Here is a 25856-nt window from a genome sequence, read left to right on the forward strand (position 1 = left end):
GGTGGTAGAAATCACAAGGGGAGGCTACCCACTTCCAATACACATCCATACTAAGTCACACTTTTTATTGTGTTACCATAATCTGTAGGACATTCTTTTATACCATCTTATAAATGCAGAGGTCTTCCCCCTCTCCTCGGGATAATTATGTTAATTTTTAGGCTTTTTGAGGGAGTTTCAAGAGGAGAGATTTTTAATTAGTCTCATTTTAATGCCATGTTTGGAACTCAAGCCACTGAATTATTATTTTTTAAATACATTTAGACCTAGGTGAAAACACTCAAATGCAAGAAAAGGGTTAAATTTCTTCCACAAGTATTGGCAAAATCTGTAGAAAAAAAGAGGAACAGCCTTTAATACAGAAAGTTACAGATTATGCAGTCATTGAGGAGGAAGGCTTTCACGGGTGTAGGAGGGGTTGCTCCTCCTGCCACTGTAAAGCGGACTAGCACAGACAGACAGACGGACAGACAAGGGCAGTCCATTCCCAGAAGTAACCCCAACAGCAGAAATAGCGAAAATGCATTTCAAATGGTGAGTGATCATTCTTATTCTTTGAAAAGCAGTTGGTGATCTCAGTGTTAGACTGAGGTTGAGGATGGTGCTGTTTTCTGTCCTTCCTGCCCAAGAATGCTAATTATGTGTTAAGGGCATATTTATGTGGCAGGAAAACTTGGGAGAAAGCTCCATCTATGCTATGGAAGGTTAGCTAAAGTCTTGAAGGCATTCTTGCCTTCTTGCTCTACCACTCTAAGTTGATCCCATACCTCCAAGGCAGGGGAGATTTTAAAAAATTCCTACCAAAGACATTTGACTACTAATTAAAGATGTGAATTACTGGATATATCAAAATGTTTATTGGTTGTCAGGGGTTTTTTTACATGATTTAATTTTTTAGATTTGCTTTTTAAATATTTAAATGTTGCAGTTATTGATTTCATGAATCAGGAAACTTTTAAATGTCTGTACAGGTATAACAAATATCAGGGAGTAAATTCAGTGGACACCAAGTTCAGTTTGACCTGGGGTGGGGAATGAGATAGAGACAGTAGAAGAAAGGCAAGGAAAAGGGAGAGGAGTAAGAGGTTAAGAAGAAAATGCAGAGCCCAGAGAGTGAGTCACAAATAGGCCATGGGAGATTCTGAGCAGGACGAGGTAGCAGAAGGAGGTAGAATAGCTCAGTTTGCTACCGGGTATTAAATATGCATGATATAGCCTAAGTTTACTGTGATTTCATTATATTTTAGTCTTTGCAATGACTCTCAGACAGATGATATCATCGCTGTGTTTTATAGATGAGAAAACTGTGGCTTAGAGAAGCTAAATAAGTAACTAAAGATCACGATGGTCAGAAGGAGTAAAGCTGAGATCTTTCTTTCCGTTTTGCCTGCACCACAAGGTTTCTCCAAGCCCTGGCAGGCCCCCATGGCAGGGACTTACTGGAAGAAGTCACACACGCCCTTCCCTTGGATGGTGGCAGCTGGGGTCACTGGTTATTATTGTGCTTTGGAAATCTACATAACCCTCATCTACCCAGTGCTTACTGGTTTGGTAGATAGTTTTTCTGCTTTTATTTCAGAAGATTAGAATTTAATTCCCAAGTAAAGACTTCTTTTCCTGCCAGTGAAATTATTGCCCATATAAGAAATAAACAATTTCAGAATTTACAGTTTTTGTGGAACCATAGAAGTGATACCCTTAATTATGCTATAGATGTGTATAGAACCAAAGGCCACTATGTACATTGTTGTTGTTGAGATTCTCTTTGTTTCACAGTGCTTGAAAATTGATCATGAGCAGGAAATTTTAAAATATAAATGACCAATACTGTTTAGTCCCATCTGAAATAAAAGAAATGGAAATTAAAAGTGAAATGACATTTTTCTTTTAGCAAAGTGGCAAATATTTTGCAAAGCAAGCGAGAATTCTATGCGTTTCTAAGGAGGGAGGAACATTTATACCCTTGTTACTTGTTGATGATAATACAATCTTTCTAGATGATAATCTAGTAATACATACCAAAAGCTCTGAAAATATATATGCCTATTAACCAAGTAGTTCAACTTTTAGGAATTTATTGTAAGGATTCAAGCATATTTTCCTTGCCATTGTTTCTCATAGGGAAAGTCTTAAAAATAACTTAAATGTCTAAACATAAGTAGTTGGTTAATTATGGAGCATTCATAATGAAATACAATGCAATCATTAAAAACTTCTAATGTAGAACAATTCTTCATGTGTTTCGCTTACAGAAAAATAAAAACAAAAAACCCAGAATGTACATTGCTATTACTTTTATACATGATACCTATATATATACAATGTCAGAAATACAGATGATTTATATTTTCTACTTTGTGCTTTTGAATTTGGATCACATCCGCAGGCAGAAAAATAAAGCTAGATATTTAAGAAAACATAACCAATAGCTGTCTTCTTTCAGAAAAGCAGCCAGCTGTCCAGTGGTACATGATCACTCATAATTTGTGGAGTTTCATTGTTAGGGCTTGGGTCATTTTTTATTAACTTTTTTGTTTCTTGACTGTCTCTTGACACCTCAAAAACATACTCTCTCTACCCATAAATCACTAGATCCTGATAAGCCTATTTTCATAAAATATTCTATGTGGAAGATATCAGAATGCTCATTTCCTTATTTTGCAAATGGATAATATGGCTCTAGAGAGAGCTGCATGGTAAAAGGAAGAACAGTGCAAGGGTTAAGTGGCCACACTTAGGAACCAAAGTGCTGGGGTTTCTGTGCCTGACTCTTTCACTTTCTAGGTGTGTGACTTTGGACAAGTTGCTTAACAATTAAAATTCTTTAGTGTTTTACTGTGTAATGGGGAATAATCATGATAAGTGTGAGATTTTAATGAGATAATTCATGTAAGGTTCTAAGTACCTTAGAACCTTGCTGTGAAAAGTACTCAGCGATTATTAATATTGTTTATTACTATTATAGTTAGGATTAAGAAATAGAAAGAAGATCATTTGTCCAAGATGATACAGCTACTTGATGTCAATGCTAGGACTAGAACTCAGGAAGATTTTTGTCCAGCATAAGTAATCAATCTGCTCTGAGCCTCTCAGGGCAACCCTAGGCTGGGCTCCCAGGGGAGCTGACATGAAACAGGCAGTCCAAGGACAAGTCCAGCCACTTCCAGGGAATGATTCTGATCACAGCAGGAAGTCAAACACTGGAAAGGAGGATGAAGGTAAAGCAGCTGAGACCTGAGTTAGATGCAGAGATGAAGCCAGGAGCAAAGAGCTATTGCAGGAGAGAAAAGATGGCTCAGAAACCCTCCTGAGGCTTTTATAGGCCACAGGCTGTGGGCTTCACGAGGAGTCTACATAACTTAAATGAACCCTCCCCTGCAAGGTTGGGGTGATCAAACAGATAGATGGGGTGTGTGGAATTGCAGATATACTGCAAGAAGGTGCCCGACAGATAGTTCTCATAGAGGATGAGGTGGACCCTGGGAGGGGCCAGAACAAAGACACCCCCCCTGCCCCCACCCCCGCAAGCCCAGGCATCCATTGTGATTATCCCAAAGTCACAGCCTACATTTGAAGAACCATAAACAAGCAAAAATATGATAAAAATTTTTTTTTAATTCCACGGGCAGCAGAATGCATAACTGATTTGAGATAACAAGGAAATCATTTAGGAAAATATTAGACTAATAGGACTATAGGAAACTAATTCAAGGAGAGGTGTTGAGAACATGAGACTGGGGCAGTTATGGTGGGCTCAGAGAGGAGAGGACGCATTTGGGAGATATTTACAAACTAGAATTGGCAGAATTTGAATGGAGCTTGAAAGGAGAGATCTAAGTATATAGTGGCATCCTTCCCAAAATGTGGATGGGATTGGGCCAGGGGGAAAGAGGACAGAAGTTGAATTCATTTTTTAACATGCTGAATTTGAGATCTCTTGGAGCAGCTAGATGGTGATGTCCAAGCAGACAAGTGGATATACAGGTGTAAAGTTCAAGAAAGAGGTATGGGCTGCAGAAAACATTAGTCTTAAGCATCAGTTATAGGTATAGTTGAGATTCTCTTTGTGGGTGAGATCACTAGGGAGAGGGGATGGTGGAGTAAGAAGAAGCCAAGGATAGAACCTGGAAAACTTCAAGACCGAGGAGGGTATATGATAGAGAGTCCACAATAGACATCAAGGAGGGATTTGAGAGAGTGGAACAAGGTAGGAAAAAAGTGGTGTCACTGGAACCCAAAGAGGAGAGAGATACAAGGAAGAGGACAGCCATACACCTGAAACTAACACAATATTGTAAATCAACTATACCTCAGTTAAAAAAAAAAAAAAAAAGAGGAGGACATGGCCACAGAAAGACAAAGTATATTTACTGAATTTCTACACTGAGCACCTGAGATACAGAAAAAGTGATTCTAGGGACTGAGGGTTAAGGGTTGATTGTGTTCCCTCAAAATTTGTACAGTCTTAAATTGCTTTCCAGAAAAATTATAGCCATTCACAATCCCATAGTCATTAGTATATGTAAGTACCATTCTTCTTAATGGGACCTCAGGATGTAACTATATTTAGAGATAGAGTCTCTGCAGACATAATCAAGCTAAAATGAGGTCATTAGGGTGGGCCTTAATTCAAGATGACTGATATGCTTAACAATAAGAGGAAATTTAGACACAGAAACAGGCATAGAGGAAAGACAATGTAAAGAAACCTGGAGAAGATAGCCATCTACCAAGAAGAGAGCCCTTGTAACAGATCCTTCCCTTATAACTCTCAGAAGGAATCAGCACTGCTGATAACTTCATTTTGGACTTCCAGCTTCCAGAACTGAGACAATAAATTTCAGTTTAAGCCACTCAGTACTTTGTTACCATATCCCTAACAATCTAATCCATTTGGTGGGTATAAATAATCCTTTGGTGAGGGTGCAGATAGCCAGAGAAAGAAAACATGAATAAGTATTTCAGAGAGGCGAGGGAGGAACCAAAAAAAGGATTAGGTCACCTAAGCTAAGAGGAGAAAAATATCCCATAATGTAGAGGGTAGTCACAATGTTAATTCTGCAGAAAGGTGAAGTAGGAGAGTGACTGAAAATATCAGTCCAGAGGTCTGTGGTGACCTTTACGGAGCACTCAGCTAAGCAGAGGGGTAGGTCTTAGAGAGCTGAGAAGAGAGGCAGCAGATAGACCACTCCTACCAAACAGTGAGTGATGAAAGGGGACCTCTTCATGATCCAGACTCATCTGTGCTGCCCGGAAGGAGCCACATGGAGACACCCTGGAGTCAGCCAGACAGACCTGGTGTCTCCTCTGCTTTTCCCAGCCGTCATTTTACATGTTGGATGTTTGGTACTAACATAGATTACATTCTCTTCTGTTAAACACTAAGAAATGTGTTATTTAAAGCTTCCCAGAGATGAAATCCATGATGAATCTGATGTCGTAAAGGGGATGTTGTAAGCCTGTGGTGAATCTGATGATGTAAAGGAAAAGACAAGCCTGAGTGGAATTTGGGGGATCACTCATAATGTATGTCAATAAGCAAGAAAAAAGCATAGTAGAATTGGAATAGGGAAGTACTGAAGCATTTTCTTAGAAAGCTTTAAAGTCAAAATGAGCCTAAAATTTGCTTTCTGTAGCCTCAGGATATTTTTTGCCAAGCAACCCAAATATCACACTTCTTTATTATTGAGGATCAAATTCATCAGGTTTGACTTTACTAAAGATCTAATAAAAATTTGTTAAATGAGCATTTAGTGAAATAAATAAATTAGTCAGTACCAGACAGGAAATAATCATGGGGTAAAACCTGAAATAATAAGGACCCAAAAAGAAAACCTAGATCATCACCTCCATCTTATGACTATTTTCAACCAACTAAACAATAGATCTTGATCAAGAAAATGATAGTTTTAAGGCAGCATGGAGTGTATAGAATAAAAAGCTGATGTATAATTTTTATAGTGTAACTGGGAATAGAAAACAAAACCATGAAGTGACAAAAGCAATCCAATGTAGTTAATAATTAAGTGATTTAAAAATATATAAATAACAAAAAATGTTTTCAATAGAAATTGAAGAAATGCCAATTCAAACATCAATGAGGTATTTTCATTTATCAGATTAAACAGTAAACAAATAATCCAATTAGAAAATGGGCAAAAGATATAAAGACATTTCCCCAAAGAAGATATACAGATGACAAATAAGCACATGAAAAGACATTCAACATCATTATCCATTATGGAAATGAAAATTAAAATCTCACTGAGATATTACCACATACCTATTAGAATGGATAAAGTAAAAAATAATGGTAACACCAAATACCTGCAGGAGGTAGAGACACTAGATCACTCAGATATTGCTATTGGGAATGTAAAATAGTACAGCCCCTCTGGAAAGCAGTTTGGCAATTTCTTACAAAACTAAGCTTACATTTATCATATAACACAACAATTGCATTGTTGGGCATTTATCCTGGAGAAATGAAAACCTATGTTCACACAAAAATCAGTACATGAATATTCATACCAATTTTATTCCTAATAGTCAAACACTAGGGGGAAAATGTCCTTCCATGGATGAATGATTAAACAAACTGAAGCACACATGTACAATGGAATACTACCCTGCAATAAAAGGAATGAACTACTGATACACACACAAACTTGAACAACTCTCCAGGGAATAATGCTAAGTGAAAATGCTGATCCCAAAATGTTACTACGTGATTCCATTTGTGTGACATTCCTGAAATAACAGAATCACAGACGGAGAACAGTTGGTGTTTGCCATGGCTCTGGGTGGTGGGGAAAGGAAGGGACATGTGTGGCTGCAGAGAGGTAACACCAGGGTGTTTTGTGGTGATGGACCAATTCAGTATCCTGATAATGGCAATTGTTGCATGAATCTATGTGTGTGAGAATATGGCAGAGAAATACTACATACACACACACACAAGGATTATACGTGGAACCTAAAACTAGTGAAAACTAAATAGGCTCTGTGGATTAAACTGATGTAAATCTCCTGATTTTGCCATTGTACTAGCATTATGTAAAACAATACCACTGGGGGAAGCTGGGGGAAAGATACAAGGGCCTCCCTGTACCCTTTTCTCCAACTGCCTTTGAATCTTTGTTTCAAAATAAAAAGTTTAAAATGTAATTTTAAAACACACAAAATATTCATCTTCACTAAGTATTAAGGAAAATGACAGTGAAACACCAATGAGATGTGTTCATTTATCAAATTAACAATTTATGTTTTATTAGAGGGTCAGGGTAAAAATGCTCAGTGTATATATGAAGAATGGTACTGTCATATACCACTGATTGTGGGATTGTGAATGGCTATAACTTTTCTGGAATTTAAGACTCTATATCAAAAGCCTTAAAAAAGCATATACAGGCAAACTTGACCACTGCCTATTTATCTGTTCTTAGTAATTTTTTCCAGTTCATTCAATACCTTTATGCCAGGCACAGTGCCACAGGTTAGAAGTATACCAAAGATCAGTATACATGATTTCTGCCCTCAAAGAGTTCAGCTTAGTGGTATAAATATCAAATATGATGACATTTTTATAAGAGTGACATGTGGGAGGGAACCCCAGGAGCACAAAAGTGGCTGTTTTCCCTTTGTCTATAGGTCTGTGTCTTGGATAAATGCTTGAGTTTTGAGTCAGTCTGGCTGGTGTCAAATAATAAGTTAATAAGTAATTTTGTACTTATTAGTGGTGTCACCTTGGGGAAGCCATCCAGCTTTCTGAACTTTAGCACCTTCATCTGTAAAATAAGGTAAAATTGGTACTTACCAATGCTATGAGGGTTATAAGCATTTTTAAAGGATGTAAGTCTTGTGAAAATGAAATACTTGAGGCTTCACATTCTTTAAAATTTATTATTTCTGATATTTGAAATGAAGTCTTTAATTTCTTTGGCTCTACCTTTTCAGATTGAATTCGAGCAAATGAATTCTTACTTATGAATCAGAAGTTGCTATAATAGACCTCCTAATTACAGATGAGACAAGGCCCGGCTCAATGCAAGTGAATAAAGTGAAAGCCAAACCAAAAAAAAAAGCCACTTAAAATATATAAATGTAAGTTAGGCTTAATAAGTGTTCATAGTTGTAAGAAAATAAAGTTAAAAAAAGAAAAACAAGCTGAAACCCAGTTAGCAGAATTTTCACACATTCAGGCAGAATTATCCCTTTACACACTACTGAGGTATCAATCTGAGGGGCTCATTCAGTGGTGGGGGGGCTTTAGGAAAAACATTTGCTTAGATTAAAGGAACTTTGGGCAGGTTACTTACTTCTCTAAGTCTCAGTTAATTCATCAGTTAGAAGGTTTAACAGTTTCCGTTTTTCAGAGGAAAAGGATTAAGTGAGCTAATGCAGGAATATGAAATGTGTGGCTCAGAACAGTGGCAGTGATAGCTGTGATGGGTAGGGACAGGGCTAGGAACGTACGTAAGGTGTCGTCCCTGGATCCTTACGACAACCATGTGAGCTGAGTATTATTTTCCCCATTGAAAACAAAATGAGGAAATTGAGGTTTAGAGAGGTTTAGTAAGTCACTCAACATCACAAAATTAGTAAGGGGCAGAGTAGAGAGACTTACTCAAAAAGTGCCAAACCACACCAAAAAAGTACGCTGACACCTGACATTCTAACGATGGCCACATAGCATTATCAGCTAGAAATTACAAAAGATTCAATTCTATATCTCACCAACATCTTGAGGTCCCCAGCTGTGTGTCCCTGGGTGAGGGGCCTAACTTTTCTGAAACGGTATCCTCTTCAGTAAACTTTGTGGGTTTGCTGTGCGGATTAAATGAAGTGATAGATTGGAAGTACTAAGCAGAGCACCTAGCTCATAAGCAGTCAGCTGACAGATGCTAGCTCTAAGGACATTTATGGGACCTGCTCCTCTGCTAAGCAGTGGGAATGCAAAGGGGATGAAACATGTCCGCTGCACTTGCGGAACGCAGGACGGGAGAGCCACAGGAGCAGTGAGACCGAAGCACAATGAGGAAATTGTTATCATGGAAGAATACATAATGTGATTTTGGAGCAAGGACGATAGAGATATTGTGAAAAGAGGAGGGAAGGATGGCCAAAAAAACAAAAAAGTAAAAAAAAACCAAAAAACAAAAAAGTCTTCAACTGTGAACCGTGGAATGATTAAATCTTAAAGGAAAAGAAGTATTTTCCAAACAGAGAAGGCAGGAAAGGCATTCTGGACAGAAGGAACAGTTTGTGCAAAGGTAAAGAAGGCAAAAGAGTCATGAAAGGGTTTGCGAGGGTCCAAAACTAGAGAACAGTTCATGTGACTAGAGGGTGAGTTATATGAGCTGGTCAATAAAAGCAGAAGAGAACACTTGGATCCAGGCTGTGAAGGGCCTCATCGGTCTTGCTAAGTAAGAAGTGTGATAACTATCCATGAGGAACAGGGAGTAAGTCTTTAAAGCAAGGACATTTCATAATCAGATTGTTCTTGATGAAAGATAACAGTAGGGTAAAGCAGAGGACCCCAACCTCTGGGATCTAATAATGGCTGATGATCTGAGGCGGAACTGATGTAATAATAATAGAAATAAAGCACACAATAAATGTAATGTGCTTGAATCATCCTGAAACCATCCCCCAACTCTGGTCTGTGGAAAAATTGTCTTCCACAAAATCAGTCCCTGGTGCCAAAAAGGTTGGGGACCGCTGGGGTAAAGCATAGTGAGAAGGAATCAGCTTGGAGGCTGTTGCAATAGCCCTGACGAGTGGTGACCAAGATCCTAACATGGGCCGCCAATGAATTGGAAGTGGGTGGTGAGGAAGGGGAAGTGAGGGGGTCACTTAAACTTACGTGTGAAATCCAAGTTATGAAAATGGCTTGGTCCTGTCTTACCACAGTCATCCCAAAGGACCAAAACAAAAACACAGAAAACCTCTTTTAAAAATAATCTCTTTTGTTTGTATGCAAATAGGCCATGCACAGTGAAAATGCAACTCAAGTGTGATGACAAATACAATATTTTGTCTTCACTCCATGAGACATGAAGATGGAACTGGTTTACACGTGCTGTCCTTCTTAAAAATTCCAACTCCTCACATTAAAACTGTAGCTAACCAGTGCAAGTCTTATTTGAAATTGTTTTTAGTCTTAAACCAGATGTGTGGGAATCTATTTAGGGCACTTTTCAAAAAAAGCTTTACTCACATTGCTGAAGAGTAAGAAGAGCAGCATTATGTTTTAATGGAAAATTTCTTTTAGGTAGCAACACATCTGTGTGGTGGTGGACCTTTAGAATTTTCCAGATAAAGGTGTGTGAAGGGAACTGCAAAAATTACACTTCTATGGTTCTGCACCACCAACTTGAAAATTGCAAATCCAAGTTGACAAATGCATATTTTAAAGGTTCGCAGACGTCTTCTGTGCTTTGCTTTTGGTTACAGAGATGACACAGGGAAGTGAGCCTTTGGGTAATGCAGTGCCCTCTCCTTCAACCCTGTTGTGAAATGGAAGCTTTAAAAAATCCAGTGGTTTTTTTTTTTTTTTTAAACAAGCTTAGTCATATTAGCTGTGCTCTGTATGCCCCAGTCTACTTTATTTCACTTTGTAGTGCACATTTTATTTATACTCATATATAAATATTTTGCATAAAAAGGTGCTTTCACAGATCTTTGTGCTTCCCTAAAGTTGAAATCTGCTGCCATTTGTTAAAATGTGTTAGTTTTGTTATGTTTATATTCTCTCCTGTGCACACATAGGAAAAAATATATGGAAGTAACTCTTCTAGCAACTTTTACATTTTAGAATATTACCTCATTTTATTTCTTCTAACTGAGGTTATAAAGGAAATGACAAATGTCAAATGCTTTGTCATTTCACAAACTGTTGAGAAAGAAACAACAGTTTCTCAGAATGTGTAAGCACCTATTCTTAAGCAAGGGGCCACTTTAAATTCAGAGATCACAATCTTCCGAATTGAGGTTCGATATTCCCAGGTAATGCTAAGATTGGAACGATATCAGTTTGGAATCAGATATTCATTTCATTAGATTCTGAAAAGTGCCATCACCAATATTGGCAGTTTATTGTATCAATCTTTTAACTGGCCACTGTATAGATTTTATTCTTTTTGGAAAGATTTTATGTAGTTTTGTTATTAGTTAATTAATAGGCCATCTTTTGTGTGAACTATCAGAGGAAGCCCTGAGATTATAAGATTGTATTGTAATAAACCTGAATAGCTAGAGTATAGAATTACTAAATTAGTTAAGGATCACTGAGTCTACCCCTCCTTCAAATGAGCTCTCTCATTTGGGGCCACCCATGACTAATAGTCAGGCAGACTCTGTAACTACTTAAAATATGAAATATCTCTCAGATAGCCTATCCTTGAGATGGAGGGCCTGGGGAAAATTTTCCTAATTGTGGCCTACCTGATCTAGTTAGAATCTATCTCATGATGGTATCTGATCATTAGGGCATCATATGTAACTGAAGTTGTTAATGTTGAAAATCAGCTGCTGGCAAGTACCCTAACAATATTGGGGCTTCCCAGGTGGTGCTAGTGGTAAAGAAATTGCCTGCCAATGCAGGAGATGTAAGAGAGGTGGGTTCAATACCTCAGTAGGGAAGATCCCTGGAGAAGGGCAGTACAACCCACCCCAGTATTCCTGCCTGGAGAATCCCATGGACAGAGGAGCCTGGAGGGATACAATCCATAGTGTCACAAGGAGTTGGACAAGACTGAAGCGACTTAGCACGCACGTGCCTTGACATTATTAGACTGTGCAGGTCTCCTACAGGATATGGGAGGGCAGGGACCCTTGGCTTTTGCTCACCTTGGATCCCAGGGCTAGCCCAAGGCCTGCACTCAATCAAGGCTGGTTAAGCATTTGTTGATAAATGAAGGCAAATTAAAAAGTAGGAATTCTAAATCCATCTGTGGGTTTTTAAGAATTATTGGAAAATGGGAAAAGTTAACTGAGATACAAAGATGGGTGGGAACACAGGTGAAACATAAAATATGCATATTTGGCTGCCACTAGAGTCTATAGTCACTGCCAGTCCCCATGGATGCTCTGGCAGCAGCCCTGATGCTCTGCCCAGTCCTTCCAGGAGGTCTGTGTACACACGGCAGGCAGGCAGGTGGGGAGGGGTGCTCTGGGTGTTATCTTGCTGCTTCTAATCCTGGTCTCTGTCCACCAAGTGAGTTATGAATTCCTCAGTTCCCTTAAACTGCAGTTATTCTGTGACTTCACCTTATTTCTGACCTGCAGTCCAGTTCCCAGCTAGTCGTTAGGACCTGTCCCCCATTGAAGGGCCTTGTTCCACAGAGACAAATATCTCCACTCCTCACACTGCAGACATCACACTTCTCAGAAACTCTGATTTCTGGGTGTGTTGAGGCCTACCCCCACCCCATTCTGCCCTGTCTCCACCAGACCACAGATTGCTCTCAGATCCTGAGTATGGAATGGCTGGTTCCTCACATGCTGGGGTTGTTGTACCCAACTCCATCTTCCTCCCCTTCCTCACTCCAGACCAACAAAGGAACAGCTCATCCGAAGCTCACCCCCATCTCTGGTACAACAGAGCTTCTTTCTCTAAAATGGATGTATCCTGACACCCTTTTGACAGTTTTTTTTTTTCCTTAACCTGCTTTTCAGTACGTGCTAATGTAATCTTCAATACAAAGAAACGTATTTTGCTGCTGAAGTTCGGGTATGTTTTGTTAAGCAACCACGTGATTTTGAGAGAAAGCGCCCACAAGAATCTTTTGCATTCACTTGATAGAATCTTGCAAATAACCACTGGTGCCTTTCTGACTTCTTAGAGGATATCTAGGCAAAAGCGTATCATGCGTCCTAGTTTTGGTGTTCAGAAGTTGATCGAACACAAGTTAAGAAACAATACACATGGCCTCTTTCTTAGCATGCATGAATGATAGGTGTGAATTTGCATCATGAGAAAGTGAATAAAGGAGGGGCATCTAGAGAGACCAAACAAGCCAGCCTAAGATGGAAGGGGAGCCGTGTTAGAGGCTATAAGGGTGAGGGTCTCACCTACCCTGTCAACCCACTTGCAGGATATAAATACTGAGGCTGCAGAAATTTGGTTCAGAGAAAAATATTCAATAATGCTTAACTATATAAAATTTATTTCAAGTATAAGTCAAGATTGTATTCCCCCAAAGAAAAAAGAAACTTATTTTATTTCTAAGAATGTTCCTCCAGAAACATGGAACTGAAAGCTATTTTTATTGATCTGGCCCTTAGAAAACAATGGGGGCTTTTCCTTTAATTTACCTAAGGAACTGACATAAAAATCTACAGCTTCACACCAGAAAGATTAAAAAAATGTCAAAATAGAAGGCAGAAATACAAAACTGGAGATTTTCCACTGCAGCATTTTATGTGTGGCATCTGATTACAAGTGTGCAACATGGAGAAGTGAACCTTTGGACTGTGAAATTGATGCTAATTTCTTACCCACTAGTCTAGAAGCCCTCTAAAATGTCACAACATTCATTTGGTTGCTTTACCAGGAATCAGTGTATGTGGTTAATATGTCTGTGTGTTTAATTAATAGATTTTATTTTTAAAATAGTTTTAGATTTACAGAAAAATTAAGCAGATAATACAGAGAATTCCCATAAGACCCCTGTTTTGTAGACCGTTTCCCCTATTATTATCATCTTGCAATAGTGTGGTATATTTGTTACAATTAATGAACCAGTATTGATATATTATTATTAACTAAAGTCCATACCTTAAGTCTCCCCCTTTGTGTTCTATGAATTTTGACAAATTTCTAATAGAGGTTTCCCTGGTGGCTCAGATGGTAAAGAATATTCCTTCAATGCAGGAGAGTTGGGTTCAATGCCAAGGTCAGGAAGATCCCTGGAGAAGAGAATGGCTACCCATTCCAGTATTCTTACCTGGGAAATCCCATGGACAGAGGAGCCTGGCAGACAGCATCATGTCCACAAAGAGTTGAACATAACTGAGCAACTAATACTTTCTATCATTATTCTTTCCTGTACTTTGTCTCCCTCTTTGTGTTCTATGAGTTTTGAAAAATTTATAATAACCCATATTTACCAGTATAATATCACACAGAGCAGTTTCTCTGCCCTCAAAATCCCCCGTGCTCCACCTGTGCACCCCTCCTCACGGACACTGGCAACCACTGATCTTCATACTCTCTGTCATGCTTTTGCGTTTTTTACGTCATCTAGTCAGAATCATACAGTGTAGAGTCTCTTCAAACTATCTTCTTTCATCAAAAAATATGCATTTAAAGTTCTTTCATGTCTTTTTCTGGCTTGATAGCTTATGTTTTAATCACTGAATAATATCTCATTGTATGGATGTATCACAGTTTGCTTATCCATACACTTATTAAAGGGTATTTTAGTTGCTTCTGGTTTTGGGTAATAATGAGTAAAGCTGCTGTAAATATTTGTGTGTTGGTTTTTGTGTGGACCTAAGTTTTCAGTTCATCAGGTAAATATCTAGGAGCATGACTTCTGGGTCATATGGTAGGCTTATGTTAAGTTTTATAAGAAACTGTTCCAAAGCACCTTTCATTCCTAACAGCCATGAATGAGAATTCCTGTTGCCCCACATTCTCATCAGCACTGGGCACTGTCAATTTGGTGAATTTTAACCATTCTAACAGGTATGTAGTTAATAGCTCATTGTTGTTTTAATCAGCAATTCCTTAATGACATGTGAAACTGAGCATCCTTTCATATGCTTATTTGCCATCAGTATATCCTTGATGACTTTTGTATGATCTGATCTTTTGCCATTTTTAAATTGAGTTGATTTCTTATATTTGAGTTTTAAGAGTTCTTGGTACACTTTAGATACCAGTCCTTTATCAGATTTGTGTTTTACAAATGTTTTCTCCCAGTCTGTGACTTGTCTTTTCTTTCTCTTGCGGTCAGGGTTAAGAAGGGAGGGTTCTAAAAAGACAATTTTACAACAGCAGTAAGAGGTAAATTTCATAGCAGATGTTTCATGCTCTCTCTCTCAGGCGGTGTTAGGGAACCTGTCTGTGAACCCAGCAGAATCTTTTTAAAACTAGAGTCAGATGTTGGGATGGCTAACTCTCCTGCATCATTAGAGGTTGTGCAGCAAGGCTGGCCATAAGAATAGGGCCCAGCCCTGGGCTGCAGCAGTTCTAAATAAAGGACAATTCAGAAACTGTGTTTACAGTTCAATCCTGGGCCCCCATGCATGGATTACATTACACGCAGGGTGTGAAGTTCTGTCCATGAGTCCAAGTGTGTAAGACATCATCACTTTTCTTATTTCTTAATCCCACCTGTGAGCCCCCATTCTGACAGTTAGACAAGTTAGTCAGTCAGTTCAGTCACTCATTTGTGTCCGACTCTTTGTGACACTATGGACTGTAGCACACCAGGCTTCCCTGTCCATCACCAACTCCCGGAGCTTACTCAAACTCATATCCATCAAGTCGGTGGCCAAAGTATTGGAGTTTCAGCTTTAGCATCAGTCCTTCCAATAAATATTCAGGACTAATTTCCTTCCAGACTGATCATACAGGGGTGCCCTCCCCTGCTTGTGGCCCAGTCAGAATTCAGAAGCTTACCTGGTGCCTAAAAAGTGGTGGAAGTCCTGGTCTATACTGGTTGCTATCAGCCCCCCTACTCTCCAGCCCACAGTGGGGCTGTGAAATCTGGCAGCTCTCTGCCCCCACGCCACAGTGGGGAATGAGGTCATTCACTGAGGGTGGGTCTCCTGCATGAACCATCTCCCCTGAGGTTGTTGTGCCCTTGGGAGCAGTGTATGGGTTGCTTGGATCCCACTATGCACAGGGCTCACACACCTCTGCCCTTCTCTCTCTTCCTTCTGCATCTCAAAAGCCACTCTCTGTCTTGTCTCTCACCTTCTGGGGCACCTACATTGTCTTTTCCAGGGGCTTTCACAAAAGTCCAAAAGCGCCTTTGACTTTAGGTCTCTTCTGCTTTCTCCTCTGTAAAAAATCTCTGTATCAAGGAAGCCCAGAAAACAAACACTAATTAACATTTCAATGAATTAAGCCTCTACAATTATGTGTGGAAACTATTTGGCTAGTATCAGAACCACCACCACCACCACCACCTGGAATGCTTCTAGAGTGCCTCCTGACCCCTGGCCACAGAAAGCCAAATATATAAAACAACAAATACAACTGGAACTGGAAAATTCAGCTAAGTGTTCAGATGTTTCCAAATGCCACAGATTTCTAGCTTTGCTTCCCAGAGTAGACCCTGACTACATGGTCCCAGAGGAACATCTCTTGAGCAAAGCTGGCCAAGGACATGGGGAAGGGGGTCTGTTTCCTCCACTCAGCCACTATCTATAAGCCACTCCCCTCCTGCTGCTTTCCCGATAGCCATGGCCTCCTCAGACCTAAGGACATCTGAGAGGAAGGCAGTAGAGGAAGCAGCCCCACACAGAAGGCAGATTTCTGAGGTTACCAGCAACTTCCTCCTCATTAACACAAGGAACTGATCTTCATTTTGCTTGACCTCTTCTCAGCATTTGAAACTGCTGGCCACCATCACTGTTGAACCCTCTGTATCCTTGGCTCTGATGAGCCTTGGTGAGGCCGCCTTATAAGATTTTTGAGTGGCACGGGCTTGGAAGGAATGGCTAATTTACAATGGATGAAATATGTGGGATTCAAAGTAATGTTGATTGGCTGAACACTGGCCTGAAATACTGATACACAAACAAGATGGGGCCAGAGGGTGGTGATCTGACTTGACGTGTGAAAAAAAAGTCATGGTCGGCCAACCTCACAGTGGAAATGTATATAGGCTAATTTGATCTCAGACCCATTTACAAAAGTGATCTTGTCACCGCCTGTTTCATTCTGTGAGCAAAAAGATAGCTGACAAACTCAGGGAGATGGGTGCCAGTGTGAGAGCCACTGAGTTGATTAGGGTGCACATGTATGCGTGTGCTAAGTTGCTTCAGCTCTGTCTGACTTTTTATGATCCTATGGACTGTAGCCCACCAGGCTCCTCTGTCCACGGGATTCTTCAGGCAAGAATACTGGAGTGGGTTGCCATGCCCTCCTCTTGGGGATCTTCCTGACCCAGGGATCCAACCTGCATCTCTCATGTCTCCTGCATTGGCAGGCAGGTTCTTTACCACTAGCCCCACCTAGGAAGCCCCAGTTGATTATGGTTCTGGAGAAAAAAATCATACGAGGAACAGCTGATTATATTTAGTTTCAAGAAGAAACTATTAAGGAAATTTATAATATTTGCTCTGGATTTGGAGACTTTTATATCTGGATATAGATACATATATTCTGGTAGTTTTAGAAAACATGACAGGAACAAGTAGATTGTATTTCTGGGAGTGAGGAGTGAAAGGTGGATGGCAGGATTATTATAAAGAAGGCTTTTCTCTTAGAGCTGTCTCATCAGAGAGTGAGTTTTCCAACATTAGTGAAAAAGCAAAGACTGCACCTCCATCTATCAGAGATGATATCAAGGGGATTCCTTGCTTGAGTAAGAGACTGGAATGACTTCTGAGGTCCCTTAAACAACTCTGCATCTCTAAGTCATGGAGTAGGAGAATTCCATGACACTGTATTGTCCTTTATTTCTGCTGCCTGCCTCATCTCCCTGCACTTCTATGTTACAGCTTTGGAGGAGGCTGCCCTAAGCAAGAACTAAAGTAAGCAGATGAAAGAAGGGACATGGAAAACAGAAAATGAAAAAAAAAAAACAACACTTTTTTTTTTTTTTTTAAGGAAACTACTACATGCCACAATCTGTGCTAGGTACTATGTGTACAATTATGTCATCCTATCTGACCCTCATGATGAGATTAGAAGATATTTAGCATTACTTCTGTGAGGAAACTAAGACTCACAGAAGTTAAGTCACTTCCCTAAGAACACACAGCTATTAACTATAGGAGATGGCATTTGAACACACATATCTTTGATTCTGAAGTATAGTGTGACTTGTTATTTTTACTCATCCTTTATTTATGGCAAATGATACTGTTTTTTTTAAATTTTTAATATTGACATAAGGATTCCTTTTTAAACAAATTTACTTAAAGTAAGTTAAGAGAAAAATATTGTACAAAAGATAGTACAGATTTCGCACAGATATGAAGTGAGACTAGTAGCCAGAATGACTGAAGTTTGGGAAGTGTTATTCCAAATGTTTTGATAGTAGGACTTTCCAATTTAGTCAGTCTTATATTTTGATTGCTGAGTACAAGGAAGAGAAGAAAATTTGAAAACTATATGGAATATGAATTAATTTGCTGTGCTCTGATAGGTGGGGTAATTTCATGTGTTACAATAAGGAAACCAAATAGACCCTTTCAAATTAAAAACCATACAATTGTAAAATCCAGAGGAAAACCCCAGGTGAGGCCTATTCGAATAAAGGATGAAGTTTCCAAAGTACACACATAAAGTGGCTGAGGGGAAGAAACGTGAGTGAGGGCCCAGGACCCACACAGGTTTTGAGAGGCCACAGTGGAAGGTGAAGGGGTTTACAAACCTGTTTGGGGGAAGAATGATCATCTTTCCAGTGACGGAAGGAAGATCTTTGTGGAAAGGTCAAAGTGAGGATTGGAAAGTCCAAAAAGAAGATGGGAAAGCAGTGATGAAGACTAAATAGCAGCAGAGCATGCTATGTGCCAGGTTATTTACATGCAAGACCTCGTTTGGTTTTCACAATCACATAGCAAGGAAGCTATTACTAGTCACAATTCATAGATGAGAAGACTGAGCTGGGAGATATTCTGTAATTTGCCCAGGGTCCAGTGGATCAAGCCAAGATTTGACCTTGGACTGACCACCAGTTCAAAAACCGGTGCTACTTCCCCTGGACCTCCTCCACCCAGACAACATCAAGCAGTTTTCATTTTGTCACTTTCAGTGTCTCCAGCCTCACAGAGCACCACCAGTCTCTAAGAGAAGAGGGAGGCCTGCTCAGAGGCAGGCTGTCTCTCCTCTGGACTCTAATGCTGCAGACAAAGAGGCACATAATTGCCCCCAAATTGAGCAGAAGGTATTGTAAGGCCTGATAAGGTCAGAAAAAAGAAGCCATGTGCTGGGCAGGATTATATATGTGAAGCCTGTTTCTGCCTAAGCACAGGGTTTGGAAAGATCCACATGGAATTCACATACCTTTCATACTTCTTCTTGTGACTCTTCCCCAGACTCAATAGTACCATCCACTAGGACTTCCCTGGTGGTCCAGTGGTTAAGACTCTGTGCTCCCAATGCAAGGGGCATGGGTTCGATCCCTGATTGGGGAACTAAGATCCCACCTGCCACATGGTGTGGCCAAAACAAAGAGTACCATCCACCTCCAGGAATAGTGGGCCAAGATAATAGAGACATTCTAGGCGAGGACAACTAGGATTAGATTAGGATAATCTGAAATAGGGGCTATGTGGGTTTATTGACTGCTAGCAGGATTCGTGGAGTGGTACTCAATGAGTGATTTGGGCAAGGTGACAGGTGAAGAGCCAGGTCTCTCTGCTGTCTCTGATTGAGGGCTGTCTCCTGCAGCCCTGCTCAGCCAGACACAGTGTCTGGCATGTGGCTGCCCAGTAAAACATTTGCTGAACTGAGCTGATTCTTTTTACCTACAGACCTCTGTGATCTGTCAGGGAAGGTGTCTTTGCCATGTTTGTGGCTGGGCTGTCTTCGGGGGGTTTCCTCAGGGCTTTACAGTCACTAGCTCTCAGGAGTGTGTTTGTAGTCATTCTCATCAGTGGAAATGCCCACCTGCCAGCAGAAGTTATCTGGAACCAGAGAGAACACTGCCCCTGTCTGTGGTGTTATTTCTCTCTAGTCAGTTCCCCTTTCTGCATTTGAGATCTAGCCTCAGCCCTGACATTATTTCTCTCTCTCTACGAGGAGTGTTAGGAGGTATGGGGAGCTCACAAAGGCTCCTCTTCATTTATTCTTGATCCCTTGCTTCTGTGTTCCTTGGGAATGCCACTGGGCTTATGCCTCTGGTCTCTTGGAGCTGCAGTGGATGGGCACTTGTGACAGGTATGTTCTCATGAGGCTCGTATGCCTTGGGGAGTGTGGTGTGGGGTCAGGCTGCATCTGGGGCAGATGTTCAAAGTTGGGGCTGACAGCAAGGGAGTGGGTAAGAAGGGGTGAGCGGCATGTGATTAAACCCTTTGACTATCAGGCTCGGTTCCTGGACTGTGTGCATTGGAGGTGGGACGTGACAAAAATGTGTCTCTTCAAGTCAGATCCCTTTGTCTGCTTTGATGAGCTGAGAGACATAAGAGGCAGGAAATAGAAGGCACCACTTACCAAACAACTGGAAGCCACTCCTGGCCTTGCAGTGCTGGGGGCTCCAAGCAGCTATGCTCCAGGAGAAGCTAGCCAAGCGTGCTGGCCCTGCCCGAACCCCTTGTGCCAGTGGAAAGCCCAGACGATGGGGCCCAAACTTACACACTCTGAAACAGCCTCTGCCTTCTTGTTTGGTCTTTCCCTTTGCCCATTTCTGCCCATTTGCCAGAAACCATTGCCTATTTCTTCTTTCAATCCAAGTGCCCCATCCCAATATCAGCCCCTCCTGGCACCAGAGACCAATAGCTTATTTGGAAAGAAATAGTCCTGGGTCAAAAAGAGCCCAGGCAGTGGTTTATCGTGTTCTGTATACCATGAACTTATTTGCATTTGCAAATAGCCTTAAAATAGTGCCTCCACTAATAGTTATTGAAGGTTCTGGAGAGACAGGTGAAAATAATTTTTGACCAAGGGAACTTCCCACTCCTCAAATTGTAAGAACTGAGGAGTCGACCTGTTCCTCCCAACCTCAGTCTTGGGACTCAGGCTCTGGATTAAAATGTCTATTTAATTACGTGCACAAGTTCAGAGTGTGATATTCTATTTACTGTTACAAATATTACTGTTTACATGAGCTATTCTGTGTATAATGAAAGCATTTATAAATCTCTGCTCATTCATGTACCCTAAATATATTTTTTGAATGCTTACTATATCCCAGGTCCTGGGTTTCTAACAAGGAGAATAAAAGACATGGCCCCTGTTCTCTTGAAGCTTCTAGCCTAACAGGAAAACACTAATTAAATACTCACACTAAAAATGACTGTGTAGCAACAATGCTCTGAAGAGAACAAATGGTTTTGTGATTGTGCTCACTGTTCAAGAACTATGTCTTTGAGCTTGATATTTTGTTTACTACAGTATTCCCAGATAACACATGTCCCCTCATAATGGAGGTGAGGATTAGATTTAATGGAATTGAGGCTAGAGTGGGGAGGGGAGAGAACATGAAAGGTGAAAAGACAGGCTAAGCTAGACTTCTTAGGAGAAATTCAAGGTTCAAATACCATGTTTCAAAAATCAGATAGAGGTAGGAGTTGAGTTTAGGGGTCTATGGGCCAGAAGATGGAAGCTGTAAGGACATAGAACTAGAACAAATATGTCTGAAACAAATGAGGAGGCGGTAGGGAAGTTTCTGGAGTCATTCAGAGTCCAGGCAAATATGGATAATTCACCTTTCATGGTCAGGCAAGAAGGAAGGATAGGGCCCTAGGCTGAGCACCTAACCCTTTATTAGACCCTTGTCCTCATCTCTAATCAAAGCAGAGACTTTCTGAGCTACCCATCATAGTTTATTTAGGCTGGGTTTGGGAGAAAGATGCCATTTTGAATATACGTAGACAAAGAAAACTGTACCAAGTACTTTCCATCTCCCAGTCAAGATGGGAGAGGTCCCATTCCCTGTTCTTCTCCTTCCTTTCATGAATATGATTTCTTTCCAAGTTCCATTTCCTAGAGAAATTAAACTTAAATCTTAATAGCTAAAACCAAAAGACATTTCTCCTTTCCAGCTAGCATTTGCATTTTAATAGGGGCTTTCAAAAATGCCTTTACCCAAGGAATGAGTAATTTGGGAATTCCAAGCACCAGGGTAGGGCTAGCGCGTGGAATGGGGAGAAGGGGATGTCCCTCAGATTGTGCCCTTGAAACACTGGTTTTCTCTTTTTGACCATGATTCTGGTTCTGAGAGAGCAGGAAGGGGCTTCCTTAGGGGGCCAGAATTGGCATGGCTGCCTTTTGGTAAGTTCTGTGGGTCTTATTCATGGCAGGCAGAGCCCTTGACTGGATGTGCACAGAGAGAGGAACTTACAAAATTTTGCATGGTGCTTACCCATAAGAACTTTTTGGCAAAAGGGGGAAAATGGTTTCCAAAACCATTGATAAATCAAAAAAGCAGTATTTCTTGACTCAGAAAGGTCCGATTCTAGATATGACTAGAAAAACTGGGTATCTGTCTTATACACAGACTTGCTGTTGGGGGATGGGAAAGGTTAATTACTATTGCCATCTTACACTCCTTCTTCTGGGCAACTGAGGAGAATGGACTCTTACTTTTAATGCTTTCGTTATGTGCAATATTGGGAAATGAAGAAAAGCATCCCCCTGCTCCTTATGAACCTACTTAGACATTTCTTCTTTGTACCTATGCCTCTTTGATCCTACTCCCCTTGTACCTGTATGGAAACACTGTGCTCCCAAATGGGTGAGGAAGATGACAGTTAATGAATGAAAGCAGTGTTGGGTAAGAAAATTCTCCACTAATGAGGACCCAAAGGGATTTATTCCAAGAAGAGACTGGAAACCAAGTCAGACATATGATCCAGCCTCAGCAAGGAGATGTGGCTGGTTAGGAAACTCAAGGAAAGCAGAGCTGAGGATGGGTGATGTGTATCAGTACCAGTCATCTCCCTTGTCCACCGGACACCAGGAATTGTTCATATTTTCATCAAGGCATCACTCAGGCCCATCTCTTTCCTGTCATGCCTGCTTCCCCTAAGTGGGTTCAGCCTCTTCATCTCAAGGCTATAAGCTTTTAATATTGGCTTTCTTGATCACCCTCATACCAGTCCTCACTGCCTCCTTCAGGCCACTGACAGGCTTATTTTCTTTAAACTTTCATTGTATAACTTTTTTGCTCCCACACTATTAATCCCAAACTCCCAATTTTCTATCAAAACAAATATAAATTCCTTATCTGACTTTCTAGGCCATGTTCAGCTATCCTGTTCTTATACATGTGTGTGTACCTCAAGAATATGGCTGAAATATGTATCCAGTTAAACTCAATCAAACATTTGAAAGTAGTTCATCAGGAGGCAGTAGTTCCCTGAGCCACATTAACTGAATGCCTAGGATAGTACTACTGCGGGAATCTATCTGAAGGGCTGTCCAGGAAAGAATTGTCGGAAGCCTACAGAGCCTTTCAAGGACAGAGGCAGATGGCCACCACATCAAGTTCTGGACAATCAATAATTGCTAATATGAAAGGAAGACAGAAATTCTCTGAGAAAGATTCTCTTATGCAATGGCCTAGGCTGACATCTCTCTGGAGTGAAAGGATCAGACTGAGCTGGCTGGGAGCACGGGGTAGAAGCCTCATCTGCTTCAACTGAACTTGACTTTTTCCAGCAAGCAATAATATTCCTAGCTCACTCTGTTCCTGTCACCAGGGTACAGTTCTGAGACAAAAACTGACCTACTTTTAAGTCCCAGGTTAGATATCCCCATCTTTACCCCACCCTTCTGGACCATAGGATTACTTGCTGTTCTCTATCTCTTTTGAAACCTTGGACCACTTGTCAACTCAGAAGGTCCTCCACAGACCTGGGATCCTTTAAACATACCACAATGTGTGTGTGTGTGTGTGTGTGTGAAGTCGCTTCAGTCATGTCTGACTCTCTGCAATCCTATGGACTGTGGTCTGCCAGGCTCCTTTGTCCATGAGATTCTCGAGGCAAGAATACTGGAGTGGGTTACCGTGCCAGGGGGTTCTTCCCAATGCAGGGATTGAACCTGAGTCTCTTATGTCTCCTGCATTGGCAAGTGGATTCTTTATCACAAGTGCCACCTGGGAAGACCACCACACTATGTGTGCTGTGCTAAATCACTTCAGTTGTGTCTGACTCTTTGCGACTGTATACTATGCTAAAAGTTGGAGGAATGAAATTGGATGGGGGTAGAGAAAAGTGGTGTGTCCAGTTTTCTCCCAGAAATGTGGGTGTGTCCAGGTTTTCTCCCTTATTTTTCCTCCTTTCTGGGAATGTAATGAGAAGCTTCAAGGAAGACTTCAAAGTTATGCAGTTCAACCACCCACTCAATTAAAGAATCTCTTTTAAAATGTCTCCTCTGTATTATTACTCTACTTTTGCCTGAGCAGTTCTGGTGATGAGGAGCTTATTATCTCATAAGAAAGTCCAGTCCTTGGCGGTAGCACTCTATTCAAAGTTCTTGATCACCTGAAGCTGAGATCTGGCTCCCTGTATCTTTCAGTATTGGAACTACTGTCCCTTTAACAACAGTGCAAGTGTCTTCCTGTGGGAGGGCCCTTAAATATTTGCAGACAGCTTTGGGCACTTGCAGGTTTCTCTGCTTAAAGTTAGTTACCCCCAGGCCTTTCGATTGTTCCTCATTTGACAGACTTTCATTATTCCCTGGTGAATCCCTTGATAAACTCTAATTTGCCATGGTCATTCAAGTATAACAGACCTCACTGAATGTGATACCACAAATGATGTGGTCTGATTAGCACAGAGCACAGTGACCACATTCTAAGAGCGAATTAACTTTTGGTTAGCCTTGCCACGCTGACATTTGTATGATTTTTGTATTTACTGCGGATAAGCTCTTCTCTATTTTCTACTATTCTACTTCACTTAAGTGTGGATCTTTAAGTGTACCCTGAGATTTAGCATGCTAGTATCATACTCTCTTTTCAGCTGACCAACTGACCAATAGCTATCTGGCTTATTCTCGTGCACATTTTTATGTACATCTGCACATTTGAAAGCAGAAGTATGACTTCTGTGCTTTCATTCATAGTTTTACTAAACATGTAAAAATGAGAAAGTAAAAAACAGAGAGCCCCACAGTACCCACCTAGTTTCAGCCTATTAAACAAGAATGATTTCTTGTACTCAGTTGTTGAGTGAATGAATCAATCAATACATTGTTCTCATCCCCCATATTTAATCCATCATCATATCCTGCTTGTTATAATTCTAAATTCTGCTTGGACCTATCCATTTCTATCTACTTTTCCCACCACAACCTACAACAAAAAGCCATCTTCTTTCACTTAAATGACTACAGTAGCCAACTGATTGGTCTGGTGGCCTCTGCCCTGGCTTCTCTACTATCCATCTGCTACACAGTAGCCAGTCATCTTCAAAACGCAAACCTGATTATGTCACTCCTCTGCTGTTCATGTTGCTATCAGAATAAAGGACAAAATCTTTAACTGACCCACAATATAAGCACGGTCTGGCCCTTGCTGACCGCTCCAATCTTGTCCTCCACCCCTATACCCACATCAACCTTCTCTCATGTGCGTGCCCTCAGGGCCTTTGCACATGCTGGTCCCATTGCCTAGTACTTTCCAAGTCACTCTACCAACCTTCATCTACTTAGCACCTATTCAATCTGTTCTGCTTACCTGTTGATGCACCAGAAACTGCCCCCAAACTTAGCAGCTTAGAACAATGAATATTTTACTCTTTCTCATAACACGTGAGTCAGAAGTTCTGACAGCCTTCTAAGTGATTTTTCTGGTCCTCATGGCATCAACTTGGTCACTTAGCTGATGAATGGGCTAGTCTAGATGTATACTATCTAATTTAGTAGCCACTAGCCACATGTACCTACTGATTACTTGAAATGTAGCTCATCTTAAATGAGGTGTGTTGTAAGTATAAAATACCCACGTGATTCTGAAGATTTAGTACGGGAAAAATAATGTAAAATATTCATTAATAATTTT

At 40.7% G+C, this 25856-nt stretch overlaps 1 protein-coding gene across 10 annotated transcripts in view; it reads left to right on the forward strand.

Annotated features, from left to right (window-relative positions):
* The window catches only part of CD86 (CD86 molecule), a 66825-nt gene that overhangs the window by 1160 nt on the left and 39809 nt on the right, over positions 1–25856 (forward strand). For 5 of the 10 annotated variants that reach the window (XM_043473118.1, XM_043473123.1, XM_043473126.1 and 2 more), the window contains exon 1: positions 19912–20068. The exons of 1 other annotated variant lie outside the window; for it this stretch is intronic. In XM_043473118.1, coding sequence (XP_043329053.1) covers positions 20052–20068 — 17 coding nt within the window. In that variant the 5' untranslated portion in view covers positions 19912–20051. Of the gene's footprint in view, positions 1–394; positions 535–19910; positions 20069–25856 lie in introns of those variants that run through there. 4 more of the 10 variants (XM_043473119.1, XM_043473124.1, XM_043473122.1 and 1 more) reach the window with 2 other exon arrangements.

This window comes from Cervus canadensis, chromosome 7 (genome assembly GCF_019320065.1).
Source record: "Cervus canadensis isolate Bull #8, Minnesota chromosome 7, ASM1932006v1, whole genome shotgun sequence".
NCBI lineage: Eukaryota > Metazoa > Chordata > Mammalia > Artiodactyla > Cervidae > Cervus > Cervus canadensis.